Source organism: Lipotes vexillifer, unplaced genomic scaffold, assembly GCF_000442215.2.
Source record: "Lipotes vexillifer unplaced genomic scaffold, Lipotes_vexillifer_v1.1 scaffold242, whole genome shotgun sequence".
Taxonomy (NCBI): domain Eukaryota; kingdom Metazoa; phylum Chordata; class Mammalia; order Artiodactyla; family Lipotidae; genus Lipotes; species Lipotes vexillifer.
The window spans coordinates 278,328-293,438 of NW_006771376.1; the positions used below are offsets into that span (position 1 = coordinate 278,328).

The window sequence follows — 15,111 nt, forward strand, 5'->3', positions numbered from 1 at the left end:
TTTTTATTTCCATTACTCTAGGAGGTGGATCAAAAAAGATCTTGCTGTGCTTTATGTCAAAGAGTGTTCTTCCTATGTTTTCCTCTAAGAGTTTTATAGTGTCTGGCCTTACATTTAGGTCTTTAATCCATTTTGAGTTTATTTTTGTGTATGGTGTTAGGGAGTGTTCTAATTTCATTCTTTTACATGTAGCTGTCCAGTTTTCCCAGCACCACTTATTGAAGAGGCTGTCTTTTCTCCATTGTATATTCTTGCCTCCTTTGTCGAAAATAAGGTGACCATAGGTGCATGGGTTTATCTCTGGGCTTTCTATCCTGTTCCATTGATCTATATTTCTGTTTTGGAGCCAGTACCATACTGTCTTGATTACTGTAGCTTTGTAGTATAGTCTGAAGTCTGGGAGCCAAAAACAGAATTTTAAATTTTATTTAATTTACATTTAGGTTTATAAATGGAACCACGGTAAAATATTTTCCCATTAAACTCAACTCTGTTGTTTTGGTAGGATTGCATTTCACTTTAACCATTTAAAATACAGCATCTAAATTGAAATGTGGTATAAGTGTGAATCGTGCACTGAATTTCAAAGACTTAGTACAAAAAAACTATCTTAATTATGTTTTACAATGTTTGCATGTTGAAATAATAATGTTTTTGATATATTAAGTAGTAAAATTTTACCAATTTCTTTTTGCTTTTAAAATGTGGCTACTATTAAAATCACACATGTGGCTCAAACTGTAATTTCTACTGGACATCACTGATACAGAGCTTTTTTTTTTTACAGTTGTATAGTATTCCATTGCATAGAGTATCATACTTTATTTAACCAGTCCCCTGTTGATGTATACTTCTTTCCAATCTTTTACCATTAAAAATACAGAAATGCTTAACCTTGTCCATGCATCACTTCATATGTGTGCAGGTTGATCTGTGAAGTGAATCTCCCATATTGAGGTTGCTTGGTTAAAGAGTAAAAGCATTCATAATTTTGATATCACCATATTGTCCTCCATAAGAGTTGTACCAGTTTGCACTCCTACTAGCAATGTGTGTATGTGCACTAGTTTCCGCACATACTGCCATTTTAAACCACAGAATCTACATGTTGGGGACGTAATAAGGAACATGTTTCTTTTTGCTAATTCTGAGAGTTTTAAGAAGAAATCACAAATGGTTTGCCTAATTTATTTTTTCATTAAACCTCCTATTGATGATAAAACTCTTAGAATCACCATTTTAGAATGGACTCTCTTTTTCCTTTTGTTACTGAAAACTGTGAAAGAATTAACCCAGTTTTCCTGGACTACAAATTTCTTTGGAAGTTGTAGCTTTTGTCATATTCAGATCTAGGAAGAGAGATTTTGTGAGAGTTCAAAAAACTTTTTCTTTTTTAAAGAGCTGTAGACTTCTCACATCCCACAGCAGCCTCCGCTGGCTGTGGTGGACTAACAGTACAAGACAGATGCAGTTGCATGGTTTTGCATACTGTCCGTTTATCAGTTCCCTGGATGAGTTCTACTGAATTGTAAACACATTCTAACTTAATGGGCTGCATAACTGAGGAAATCTACTGACAACGTAACTGAGCTTATAAGTAGCCATAATCATTAGACAGTCCACTCCATTTACTTTGTTAGTAAACTACAGAAAAAGTTTATCTTTACACCTTTAGGATCCAGCAGTTGTCCCTCTTTTGAGGCTTGTGTGCCCTCTACTGCCCTCTTTGCCTTTTTGTTTCTTCAGATTGAAATGAAGAACTAACCATTCAGCATCCAAAACCAAATTGCTTCAAGTTTTCCATTCATAGGAATCTGAAAATAAGAGTCTCATGAAAATCTCACTATATAGTTGGGGATATGGCAGATAACTTAATAAATGAGTATAATGGAAACTCTTGGCTTCCAGAGATTATAAACTCACATTTTGGCAAATTCTAGAGGCATAGAAATGTGTCTTATAGCAAATATGACTATGGGCATTTACTGTCTTTAATAGTTTATTGATTTTCAATATGAAAAGGTTAAGAAAAGGAATAAAAGCTGAGACTATTAATGTTGATCGTGATGTAGGAAGAACACTAAGGACACTGGGACTCACTGGAAGGGTCATCTTTGGTAATTGGTAATATTGAGTCATTTCTATTGTGCTTAAGTTACAGAATAAATAAATAGACAACTTTCTAATAGGAGGCAGCTGCACCATAGCTATTCTTCATGTCCCTTTTTGCTTCTGTTGCTAATTTTGTTTAATTATTTTGTTTCAGGAAGGGTTTTCACTCATTGGTAGCAAGAACTGGTTGAAGATTGTAAGACGCGTGGATTGTCTGTTGTTTGGAACAACGATAAAGGCAAGATGCTTTGTGGCCAACTGTTTTTTGTTTTTGTTTTTGCGGTACGCGGGCCTCTTACTGTTGTGGCCTCTCCCGTTGCGGAGCACAGGCTCCGGACGCGCAGGTCCAGCGGCCATGGCTCACGGGCCCAGCCGTTCCGCGGCATGTGGGATCTTCCTGGACCGGGGCATGAACCAGTGTCCCCTGCATTGGCAGGCGGACTGAGCCACCGCGCCACCAGGGAAGCCCATGGCCAACTGTTTTTAAGCAACTGATCATACCCTTCTTATCTGCTAAGTGTGTATGGGAGTGGCATTATGAGCAAAACATGAAACAAGGAGTGTTAAGAGGCAGAAGCATTGTTAGTAAGGATTTTGCTGAAGAGCAAGGGCTTTGATTGATCTGTCAGTACCTGTCTGACAGAGCTGTGCAACCATTTTCCATCCCCCAGCACAAAATGGGAGGAGGTGGAATTACATCATTGTTTGTCTTGCTATTTAGATGTTTAAAAGGTGTGCATTTTCAAATACTTTGCTAAATATGTCTTTTCATTTTTTCTCTGTAATACTAAATAATAAAATTCCCTTTTATTTGCTTCCTAGCTGTATTAAACATAAAGAGTGATCCTCATCAAAGCAACATGAAGACTAGTCACCTGGATTATTTTCTTTCAGAAATAACTATAAAAACCAATCTGTTAACATTCACTGACTAGATAATATTGAAATTTAGGTAAAAGATCATAATTTTTAATGGGCTCATAGACTGAGAGTTGAAAGAGGTCTTCAAGAGCATCTAATAGGAGGGTCTTTATCAGTCCCTCCAGAGGATTCTCAGAGAATTCAGAAGGTCCATGAACTGCATGGATTTTCACTGACTTTTTAAAAAAATTATTAATTTATTTATTTTTGGCTGCATTGGGTCTTTGCTGCTGCACGTGGGCTTTCTCTAGCTGCAGCAAGTGGGGGCCACTCTTGGTTACGGCACGTGGACTTCTTATCGCAGTGGCTTCTCTTGTTGCGGAGCACGGGCTCTAGGCCCACGGCTTCAGTAGATACGGCGCGCCACGGGCTCTGTAGTCGTGGTGCCTGGGCTTAGTTGCTCCACAGCATGTGGGATCTTCCCGGACCAGGGCTCAAACCTGCGTCCCCTGCGTTGGCAGGCGGATTCCCAGCCACTGCGCCACCAGGGAAGTCCCTTCACTGACCTTTAACTGAAATATATCATTTCCTTCAATTATGAATGTTGACATCAGACCACATTTGCACCAGTAGAAATCACATATCTTCATATCACGTTTCAGTTGTTTAAGATATCTTAAATGTCATTTATGCTCATCACTACCCCAGTATTATGGTGGTTGTTAGTCCTGCTGCTAGATCTTTTTATTGAGTACATTAGTAAGGAAGCATGTATATTATTAGTTTACAAATTAGTGTTTTAATATTGTAATGAATTATTTCAGTATACTTGGTTTCTTTTGTACTCTTCTATATTTTATGTGATTAAAAACATTGTTCTGAGAAGGGGTCCTCTGGCTTCACCAGACTGCTGAAGGGGTCTGGAGCACATACTCAAAACATTCAGGAGCCCGTTTTCATTTTACATGTGAGGAAACTGAATTCAACATAAGCCAATAGCCAACTAGCTGTCAGAAAGCTGGGCCACCCATTGGTCTTTTGACTTCCAGCCCAGGACTGTCATGCTGCATGAATTTAGGTGTCTTAAAAAGTTACACCATGCCATATGTCTGATATTTGAGTTTTAATTTTTTCCTGATTATGTTAAATTTTTAAATTAAAGAGAAAAATAAAAACTAATTGATCACTCAAAAATAATAACACTTTGAAGTTTTTACTAGGCATATATATTGTATCCATAGGATAGTGTTCAGATGCATGTGACAGAAAATCCACATATAATGGCCCCCCAAAATAGGGGGTTATTTTTTTGACTATATGAAATCCAGAAGCAGGCAGTAGCTAGCAATTGGCTCAGCAACTCCACCCTGCTGAGGTCAACACCTTTGCAATTCCCTTGGCCTCTCCCTCACATTTTCAAAATGGCTACTACAGCTCTGTTATATTTCCATTCATAGGAGACCAGCTTCATCTGTTCCTTTTGTAAGGAAAACATAAACTTTCCTGTAAGGCTCTCCACCTCCCGCAACCCCTGACAGATGTCTGCTTCTGTCTCATGGACCAGAACAGTGTACTGTGGCCATCCCAATCTGCCAAGATTAGCAAAGGAGTGTTTGGCTTTTCCAGCCTCTGGTGTGGATTGGCTCATGGCAAATGAACAGTGTCTGCCATATAGATAATTTATAAATTTGGGATTGTGGTACACAGAGTGCTTTGTATCCCACTTTCCTCATGTAACGTTATATCTGGAACATTATACCAAGTCATTTCTTAAGTCTTTGAAAACATGATTTTCCATGACTACCTAGTATTTTTACTGTTTGGAAGCACTATGAATCAGTTAAGTAATTCCTGATTTTTCACTACTGTAAAAATGTTTTGATTTTCATAAGGATTTATTTACAGGGTTCTTGAGATAAAAGTACTAGAAGTATGAATGTTTATCTTGTAAATGTGCCTTCCAGATAGGTTGTCCCTGTTTCTGCAGCACTAATGATATGTAAAGATGCTCATTTAGCCACATCCTCTCCAACTGGATGATATAATTTAAATTTAAAAACAAGTTTCCAATTTGATCAGCAAAAATGAGCATCTTCGTTTAATATGCATTTCTTTGGTAACTAATGGGAATATTTTTTGTGTGTTTCTTAGCCATCTGTATTTCTTCTGTGAATCACCTGTCTACTGCTTTTGCCTAATTTTCCTCTTCAAAATCTTTACTCTATATATAGAGATTATAGATGTTATATAGAAAAAACATGTATTTTGTGTAGTTATATAATTTTATATGTGATAGTTGTATATATATCATATACAGATGTTTAAATATTTAAGTTTAGGATCCTTTTGTTATTGTGAATGGTATTCTTTATCCCAAACATATTTCTAGCTGCTATTACTAGATTTTTTCTGAATTATTTTAAATTTAGCTTCCTTACTAAACTTTTATTAGCTCTGATAATTTAACTTTTAGGAAAGTAATTTTATAATCTGCAAACAGTGGTAATTTACTTCCCATAGTTTGTACTTACTTTTCTCACCTTACTGAGTTATCTAGACCTTCCAGAACACTGTAATTAGACAACTCTACAGCCATCCTTGACATCTTACTGACTTGAATGGGAACCAGTACTTAGACATTAAGAATATTTCTGGCTGTTGATTGGATATTCTTTACTATGTTAGGGAGGTAGTCTTTCAGATATAGTTTATTTACTAATACTTTTATCAGGATTACAAATTAAATTTTAACACCTATCAAGATCATGATTTGTTTCATTTTTTTTTTAATCCTTTGATCTATTGATATATTAATATTGAGCCAACAGATTCTTCTTTTTGCCTTACCTTGCAAAGGGTACACAACTTGAGTGCTTCTTGCCTTGGATAACTTTTAGTTAACCAAGTATTACATAACAAATATTCTTGTTTAAATTGACAAATAGAAGTATTTTGAAATAAAACTTTGATTCCTTTGACAGAAATTTAAAACTTAAATTCAGGGGGCAATAAAGATTATATTTCTTTTCCCAATTTCTACATAGAGGAGTTCACTTCTAGTGGTGGGGAAAACTGCTCCGGTGGGCTCCTAGTGGTGATGGGAAATTTCTTATACATCTGGATGATGAGTCTAAAACCAGCAGGAAAACATGCCTATGTTTGTGAGGATTTTCATGTCTCCTTGGCTGTCTTCCTACATGGTGCTAACTGGGCCCTGCGTCTTCCTGTGTGCTATACCCTGTAACATTAGCTATCTGCATGGAGATGCCATTCACACTTGTGAGTCAGCATTTAATTGGCCCAGTGCTTCCCAGATTTCTTGTGTGTACGTGAAGATAAATGTACAGAGACAAGCACTTACCCTTGTTTCCTCAAGGAGTTTTCTATTAGCAGGGGTTGGGACTCCATGCTTTCACTGCCAAGGGCCCGGGTTTAATCCCTGGTAGGGGAACTGAGATCCCACAAGTCGTGTGGCGTGGCCAATGTGTGTGTGGGGTGTGTGTGTGTGTAATTTTGAGCTAATCTCCATAGATGATAGACACTGGAGACTGTTTATTTGGGACAGTTCATGGCTGTTAGTATATACTTGAAAAACTTTCATTTCACAACAAGGAGCTCTTTAATTATGGTATAAAAATAAATCTCATCAAGATTTTCAACCTAGGAGTCCTTTTTGTTAACCATGTGGCAGGTTTTCTATTGTGACACTAAGGATGTGGGGTGAAGATATCTAATTTTCAGATTTTTCCTGATGTACCTTGGCTTTATCTTGGGTCCACATGTATTGAAGTGGTATTTCTGGTTTCTGATGATAAGCTCAAATTCTGTCTGAGAATTTTACAGAAGCAAACATGGAGCAAAACATCAGTTAGGCTATCAGACATAAAACCTTCCCTGTCATTTCTTGGAACTACATTTCAAAGAAACCCTTAACTGTCTGAACTCATTCTTATGTACACTCACCTATATATGTATATAGATACCTCTAGACAAGTGGTCTGAGATTTCTGCCCTACTTATGTACTTAATAATTGTGTTTCAACATATAGCTTTCATCTAGCTATGAGGCATAATTTTTTATGTGATTAGTTCTCAAAAGGTTAGATAATTACAGAATCATCATGGAAATAGCTAATATAAAGGTATTTCATATAGATGTCCCCAGGTACAGTCTAAACTAGGGTGAGCTGGAAACAACTAATTAATTGTAAACAAGAAAGCTAGTTTCACAGAAGATTCATAGAATTACCAAAAACCGAATGTAGAGTTCTCTTATCAGTTCTTTCCCCTTCCTTAAGGAAAGTTAGCTTTCAGACTCTTGATAATTTGGGGATTATTCATCCAAGAGAAAAATGGCTGAGGAAATGAATAGGCAATACACAAAAGAAAAAATACGAATGACTAATACATATAAGAAAAATATTCATATTTTTTCATTGTTGGAGGGGGCAGTGATAATGGGTTACTTTTATACTCAGGAGAAAAAAATTAAATGTATTAAAAAATGAAGAGAACCCAACAGAGGCAGTAAAGGGGGAGTGGTGTCTATTCTTCTAGACATGATACCTTACCACTACTTAGCCATGCCAAGTTTTCTATATCCTAAAGATGTGGCTTTGCTTGATGGCTTTATCTAAAAATTTAAATAGGGTAAACTGTGAATAGGAAAATCAAGGATTTTCACTTATAGGAACTTTCAGGATTTTAACTGTGGTTAGAAACATTTTCCAGTTAGCAGTGTGACTTGTGTATTTAATAAATGAAAAATGCTGTTACTGTTAGCATCTGAATTTCTTCACAGAAGAAACTGAACAAAGGTACACAATACATACCACCCATTTGGGGTGGCTTTTGTGTAAGCTGAGTCCTCTAAAACTAGGCAGGATATCACACTAGAAAAAGGAGACTACTTCTATTAAAATAATGGGTTTATTGTTGTTGTTACAATTTAGTTCTATTTTTAAACTTACAATTAAATAAATTTGATGTAGTTGCCACTTTTAAAAATTTTAATTGCATCTCTCCCATATTTGCAGACTTGCCAGGGGATGTAACTCATACAGCAAATTAAAGGCAACATGTGATTCATTTGTCTGTATGATTTGTATGTTAAGTCTGGCCTCTTTAAGGATAAAGGGCACTACAGATTATTAATAGGAGATACATTAGCTCTCAGCATTTGCCTGTCCCCTTATCCCCAGTTTTGTTTTTCAAATTCACTGGCTTGTTTAATGTGGTATCTACTTGGTTAGCTCTTTTATATACTCAGGTTTGGAAAATTTTGTTGAGCCAGGACTATTAGCTTCACTGATTTTTCACCTGAGGAATTAGATGGTATGAAACCTTTGTTCCAAAGTAAGACAAAACATTGATCTTTTACTGCAGTCAGTATAGTGACCTTCCTGGTCTTTATGATGTGGGCTTTTCCATTTTTGCTGATTTCTGCCAGTTCCTTGAGGGAAATAAATTTAGTATGAGGAACAGCTCCCAAAAGGGAGAAGAAAACTAATGACTTTTCTATACCCACATCAACAATCTAGGGTAACTACGCCCTTATTCATACCTCTTCCCCTTCAAACAAAGGGAAGACCTCACAGTAAATAAAAGTAAAGTGATAGGACACGAGGGTCACTGAGCGTATCTTTTGATTTGTCACACAGAACAAGAGTCGTATGTTCCGGGTGCAGTTTAGTGGAGGCTCAAAGGAGCAGGCGCTGGAACACTGCTGCAGCTGCGTGCAGAACCTGGCCCAGTACCTCACTGTCCAGGTGCCTGACGGAATCAGCCAGGAGCTCAGGCTGAGTCCTCGCCCACTGTGGACAGGTGAAAGCCAACGGAAGGGCTGTGTGCAGAGCATCCCACCACAGCATGACGTAAGTAGGCGAGGGTGTGGCTGTACAAGAAACCCGACAAGTTAACGCTCTATGGGGGCCAAAATCACAGTGGAATTTGCTGAGTCCACCAGGTTTGTAAGTTAAGGATATCTAATATTGAGTGACTTATTTTTATTGAATTAGTTTCAGGTGTACAGTATAGTGGTGATAGTTTTATACATTACAAAATGATCACAGTAAGTCTAGTTACCATCTGTCACCATACAAAGTTATTAAAATATTATTGACTATATTTCCTATGCTGACATTAGATCCGTGACTCATAACTGGAAGTTTGTGCCTCTTAGTCCCTTTCACTTAGTTTGCCCATTGCCCCCCACTCTGCAACCACATTTGTTCTCTGTATTGATGAGTCTGTTTGTTTCATTTGTTCGTTTGCTTTGTTTTTTAGATTCCACATATTTTAGTGTGTATATATACCTCATTTGTGTATATATTCCGTTGTGTGTGTGTGTGTATACATATACACACACAGACCTCATCTTACCCAGTCATTTATTGATGTACACATAGGTTGCTTCTGTATCTTGGCTACTGTAAATAATGCTGCACTGAACACAGGGGTGCATACATCTTTTATTAGTGTTTTTGTTTTCTTCGGATAAATACCCAGAGTGGAATTACTAGATCATATGGTAGTTCCATTTTTAATTTTTTGAGGAACTACCATACTGTTTTGCATAGTAGCTACCAATTTACGTTCCCACCACCTGTGCATGAGTTCCTTTTTCTCCACATCCTCACTGACACTTACTATTTCTTGTCTTTCTGATGACAGCCATTCTGACAGTTGTGAGGTAATATCTTGTGGTTTGATTTGCATTTCCCTGATGATGAGTGATGTTGAGCATCTTTCCATGCCCCTCAGGCAAGGGCAACAAAAGCAAAAATAAATAAATGGGACTGCATCCAACTAAAAAAAAGCTTTGCACAGTGAAGGAAATCCTCACCAGAACAAAAGGTCAACCTATTGAATGGGAGAAGGTATTTGCAAATGATACATCCAACAAAGGGTTAATATCCAAAATTACAAGAACTCATACAACTCAGTATCAAAAAAAACCCAAACAATCTGATTAAAAATTGGGCAGAGGACCTGAATAGACATTTTTTCCAAAGAAGACACTGATTTTTTTTTTTTTTTTTTTTAAATTCAAGGTTGAGTCTCACTGTAGCTACCTGTAATACTAGAAATTAGATTAGCTGGGAGTCCCAGGTGTGTTATGGTTGTCACTATAGAACAGTGGTTCTCAAAGCATGATCCACGGACCCTTCCCTGAGACCTTTTCCAGGGTCCATGATGTCCACAGCATTTCTGTAATAATATTAAGATGTTGTTTGCCCTTTTGCTGTATGGATATTTGTGTTAATGGGACAAAAGCATTGTGAGCAAATCTGCTGTCACCTTAGCACAGATCAAGGCAGTGGCATCCAACTGTATGCAGTCAGGTTTTTCTCTGGTCACTGAAGTAAGAACCAACTAAAAAAAACCATCTGTATTGAAGCACAATGGCTTTCTCCTGGGAAAGCACCTGTATGAATGCATTGGGTGCTGAACCACCTCTTTCTTCACGGAACATCGTATTACTTGGACAACGGACAAACTCTGGTTATTCATATTTGGGTGTTTGGTGACATTTTCTCGAATGAAGTGAGCCTGTCATTTTAAGAAAACAACTGATAGTATTTATCGATAATGATGAAATAAGCTTTTCGAGTGAAAATTAAAATCCTGGAAAACTTGTATCTGCCACTTGAGCTTCACAGCTTCCTAACCCAGAAGACCTTCCTGATGGTACTACTAATGAACGTGATTTTTAAAATAATTAAGTGCAAAATGTTTCAACATTTGGGAGATCTGTATAGTCCAGCGAACCAGTATTTTTCAAGTAACGAATACATGATGCTACAAAATCATGCATGGATGAAAGACCCAATCACTGTAGCAATACTAGAAATTAGATTAGCTGGGAGTCCCAGGTGTGTTATGGTTGTCACTATAGAACAGTGGTTCTCAAAGCATGATCCACGGACCCTTCCCTGAGACCTTTTCCAGGGTCCATGATGTCCACAGCATTTCTGTAATAATATTAAGATGTTGTTTGCCCTTTTGCTGTATGGATATTTGTGTTAATGGGACAAAAGCATTGTGAGCAAATCTGCTGTCACCTTAGCACAGATCAAGGCAGTGGCATCCAACTGTATGCAGTCAGGTTTTTCTCTGGTCACTGAAGTAAGAACCAACTAAAAAAAACCATCTGTATTGAAGCACAATGGCTTTCTCCTGGGAAAGCACCTGTATGAATGCATTGGGTGCTGAACCACCTCTTTCTTCACGGAACATCGTATTACTTGGACAACGGACAAACTCTGGTTATTCATATTTGGGTGTTTGGTGACATTTTCTCGAATGAAGTGAGCCTGTCATTTTAAGAAAACAACTGATAGTATTTATCGATAATGATGAAATAAGCTTTTCGAGTGAAAATTAAAATCCTGGAAAACTTGTATCTGCCACTTGAGCTTCACAGCTTCCTAACCCAGAAGACCTTCCTGATGGTACTACTAATGAACGTGATTTTTAAAATAATTAAGTGCAAAATGTTTCAACATTTGGGAGATCTGTATAGTCCAGCGAACCAGTATTTTTCAAGTAACGAATACATGATGCTACAAAATCATGCATGGATGAAAGACCCAAAGTGCAAAATAGGGACTTCCCTGGTGGTGCAGTGGTTAAGAATATACCTGCCGATGCAGGGGACATGGGTTCAATCCCAGGAAGATGCCACATGCCACGGAGCAGCTAAGCCCATGCACCACAACTACTGAGCCTGCGCACCCTGGAGCCCACGCACCGCAACTACTGACCCCATGTGCCATAACTACTGAAGCCCGCACGCTGTAGGGCCCATGTGCTGCAACTACTGAGCCTGCATGCTGTGACTGCTGAAGCCCACACGCCTAGAGCCTGTGCTCATCAAGAGAAGCCACCGCAATGTGAAGCCCACGCACTGCAACGAAGAGTAGCCCCTGCTCGCTGCAACCAGAGAAAGCCTGCACGCAGCAACAAAGACGCAACACAGCCAAAAAGAAATTAAAGGAAAAAAAGAGTAAAAAGATAACAACAAATTTTTCAAAGTGCAAAACAGACTAATGGATTCTATTTATTTACTTTTGTACCCCTTAATCTCCCTCACCTATTTCACTCGTTCTCCTTCCCCATCTCCTCCGGTAACCATCTGTTTGTTCCCTGTATCTATGAATCTGTTTGTTTTGTTTTGTTCATTTGTTTTTTAGATTCCACATGTGAGTGAAATCATAAAGTATTTGTCTTTCTCTGACTTACTTCTTTCAGCATAATACCTCTGAGTCCATCCATGTTGTCACAGATGACAAGATTTCATTCTTTTTTATGGCTGAGTAATATTCGTTTGTATGTATGTGTGCTTGTACCACATCCTCTTTGTCCATTCATCTATCAGTAGACACTTAGGGTTAGTCTGCTTCCATATCGTGAATAATGCTGCAGTGAACATAGGGGTGCATGTATCTTTTTGAATTAGTGTTTTTGTTTTCTTTGGAAAAATACCCAGAGTGGAACTGCTGTATCATACGCTAGTTCTGTTTCTAATTTCTCTTCAATAAATAATGTTGCGAAAACTGGACTACTTTTTCATACCATATACAAAAATAAAATCAACATGCATTAAAGACTTATGTAAGACATGAAACCATTAAAACTCCTAGAAGAAAACACAGGCAGTACACTCTTTGACATCAGTCCTACCAATATTTTTATGGGTCTGTCTCCTCAAGCAAGGGAAACAAAAGCAAAACTAAACAAATGGGACATCAAAGTAAAAAAGCTGTTGCACAGCAAGGGAAACTATTAACAAAATAAAAAGGCTGCCTACTGAATGGGAGAAGATATTTGCAAACAATATATCTGATAAGGGGTTAATATTCAAAATACACAAAAAACTCATACAAATCAACATTAAAAAAATAATTACAAAATGAGCAGAGAACCTGAACAGATTTTCCAAAGATATATGGATGGCCGACAGACACATGGAAAGATGCTTAGCATCACTCATCATTAGGGAAATGCAAATCAAAACCACAATTCAAGCTCAAGATGGTGGAGAAGGATGTGCTCTCACCCCTTCTTACGAGAACACCAGAATCACAACTAACAGCTGAACAACCATTGACAGAAAAATGCTGGAACCTACCAAAAATGATACCCTATATCCAAAGACAAAGGAGAAGCCACAACAAGACGGCAGGAGGGGTGCAACTGCAATAAAATCAAATCCAATACCCACCAGGTGGGCAACCCACAAAGTGGAAAACAATTATACCACAGAAGCTCTTCCACTGGAGCAAAAGTTCTGAGCCCCACTTCAGGCTTCCCAGCCTGGGGGTCCAGCAACGAGAGGAAGAGTCCCCAGAGAATCTGGCTTTGAAGGCCAGTGAGATTTGACTGCAGGACTTCCACAGGACTCAGGGAAACAGAAAATCCACTCTTGGAGGGCACACACAGTCCTGTGCGCACCAGCACCCTGAGGGAAAAAGCAGTGACCCCACAAGAGACTGGGCCAGACCTACCTGCTACTATTGGAGGGTCTCCTGCAGAGGTGGGGGGAGGGGGTGGCTGTGGCTCACTGTGGGGACAAAGACACTGGCAGCAGCGGTTCTGGGAAGTACTCACTGCCATGAACCCTCACAGAGGCCACCATTAGCCCCACCAAACAGCCTGGAGGCGCCAGTGCTGGGCTGTCCCAGGCCAAACAACCAATAGGGAGAGAACACAGCCCCACCCATCAGCAGACAGGCAGATTAAAGTTTTACTGAGCAGGCCCTGCCCACCAGAGCAAAAAGACCCAGCTCTACCCACCACCTGTCCCTCCCATGAGGATGCTTGCACAAGCCTCTTAGATGGCCTCACACACCAGAGGGAAGACAGCAGAAGCAAGAAGAACTACAGTCCTGCACCTTGCAGAATGAAAACCACAGTCATAGAAAGACGAAATGAAACAGCAGAGGATTATGTCCCAGATGAAGGAACAAGATAAAACCCCAGAAAAACAACTAAGTGAAGTGGAAACAGGCAACCTTCTGGAAAAAGAATTCAGAATGACAGGGGAGATGATCCAGGATCTCAGAAAAAGAATGGAGGCAAGGATTGAGAAGATGCAAGAAATGTTTAACAAAGACCTAGAAGAACTAAAGAACAAACAGAGAGAGATGAACAATAACTGAAATGAAAACTACACTAGAAGGAATCAATAGCAGAATAACTGAGGCAGAAGAACTGATAAATGATCTGGAAGACAGGATGGTGGAAATCACTGCTGCAGAACAGAGTAAAGAAAAAAGAATGAAAAGAAACGAAGACAGACTAAGAGACCTCTGGGACAACATTAAATGCACCAACATTCACATTATAGGGGTCCCAGAAGGAGAAGAGTGAGAGAAAGGACTTGAGAAAATATTTGAAGAGATAATAGCTGAAAACTTCCCTAACAGGGGAAAGGAAACAGTCACACAAGTCCTGGAAGCACAGGGAGTCCCAGGCAGGATAAACCCAAGGAGGAACACACCGAGACACATAGTAATCAAACTGACAAAAATTAAAGACAAAGAAAAAATATTAAAAGCAACAAGGGAAAAACAAATAACATACAAGGGAACTCCCAGGATAAACTCTACAGGACAGAAGGGAGTGGCACAGTGTATTTTAAAGTGATGAAAAGGAAAGAACCTACAACCAAGAATACTCTACCCAGCGAGGCTCTTATTCAGATTTGACAGAGAAATCAAAAGCTTTACAGACAAGCAAAAGCTAAGAAAATTCAGCACCAACAGACCAGCTTTGCAACAAATGCCAAAGGAACTCCTCTAGGCAGGAAAGAGACCAGCAACTTAAAACAACCTTGTACATATACAGACTGCTATATCAAAACCTCATGGGGGGAGAGGAACCAAGATGGCGGAGTAGAAGGACATGCTCTCACTCCCTCTTGCAAGAGCACCAGAATCACAACTAGCTGCTGAGCAATCATCCACAGGAAGACACTGGAACTCACCAAAAGATACCCCACATCCAAAGACAAAGGAGAAGCCACAGTGAGACGGCAGGAGGGGCACAATCATAGTAAACTCAAATCCCATTACTCGTGGGTGGGTGACTCATAGACTGGAGAACACTTACACCACTGGAGTGAAGGCTCTGAGC

The 15,111-nt window shown here is 38.9% G+C and overlaps 1 protein-coding gene across 1 annotated transcript in view; it reads left to right on the forward strand.

Annotated features, from left to right (window-relative positions):
* The window catches only part of REC114 (REC114 meiotic recombination protein), a 102,876-nt gene that overhangs the window by 75,695 nt on the left and 12,070 nt on the right, over positions 1-15,111 (forward strand). Inside the window, exons 3-4 of the mRNA XM_007446713.1 lie at positions 2,267-2,350; positions 8,634-8,846. Coding sequence (XP_007446775.1) covers positions 2,267-2,350; positions 8,634-8,846 — 297 coding nt within the window. The remainder of the gene's footprint in view (positions 1-2,266; positions 2,351-8,633; positions 8,847-15,111) is intronic.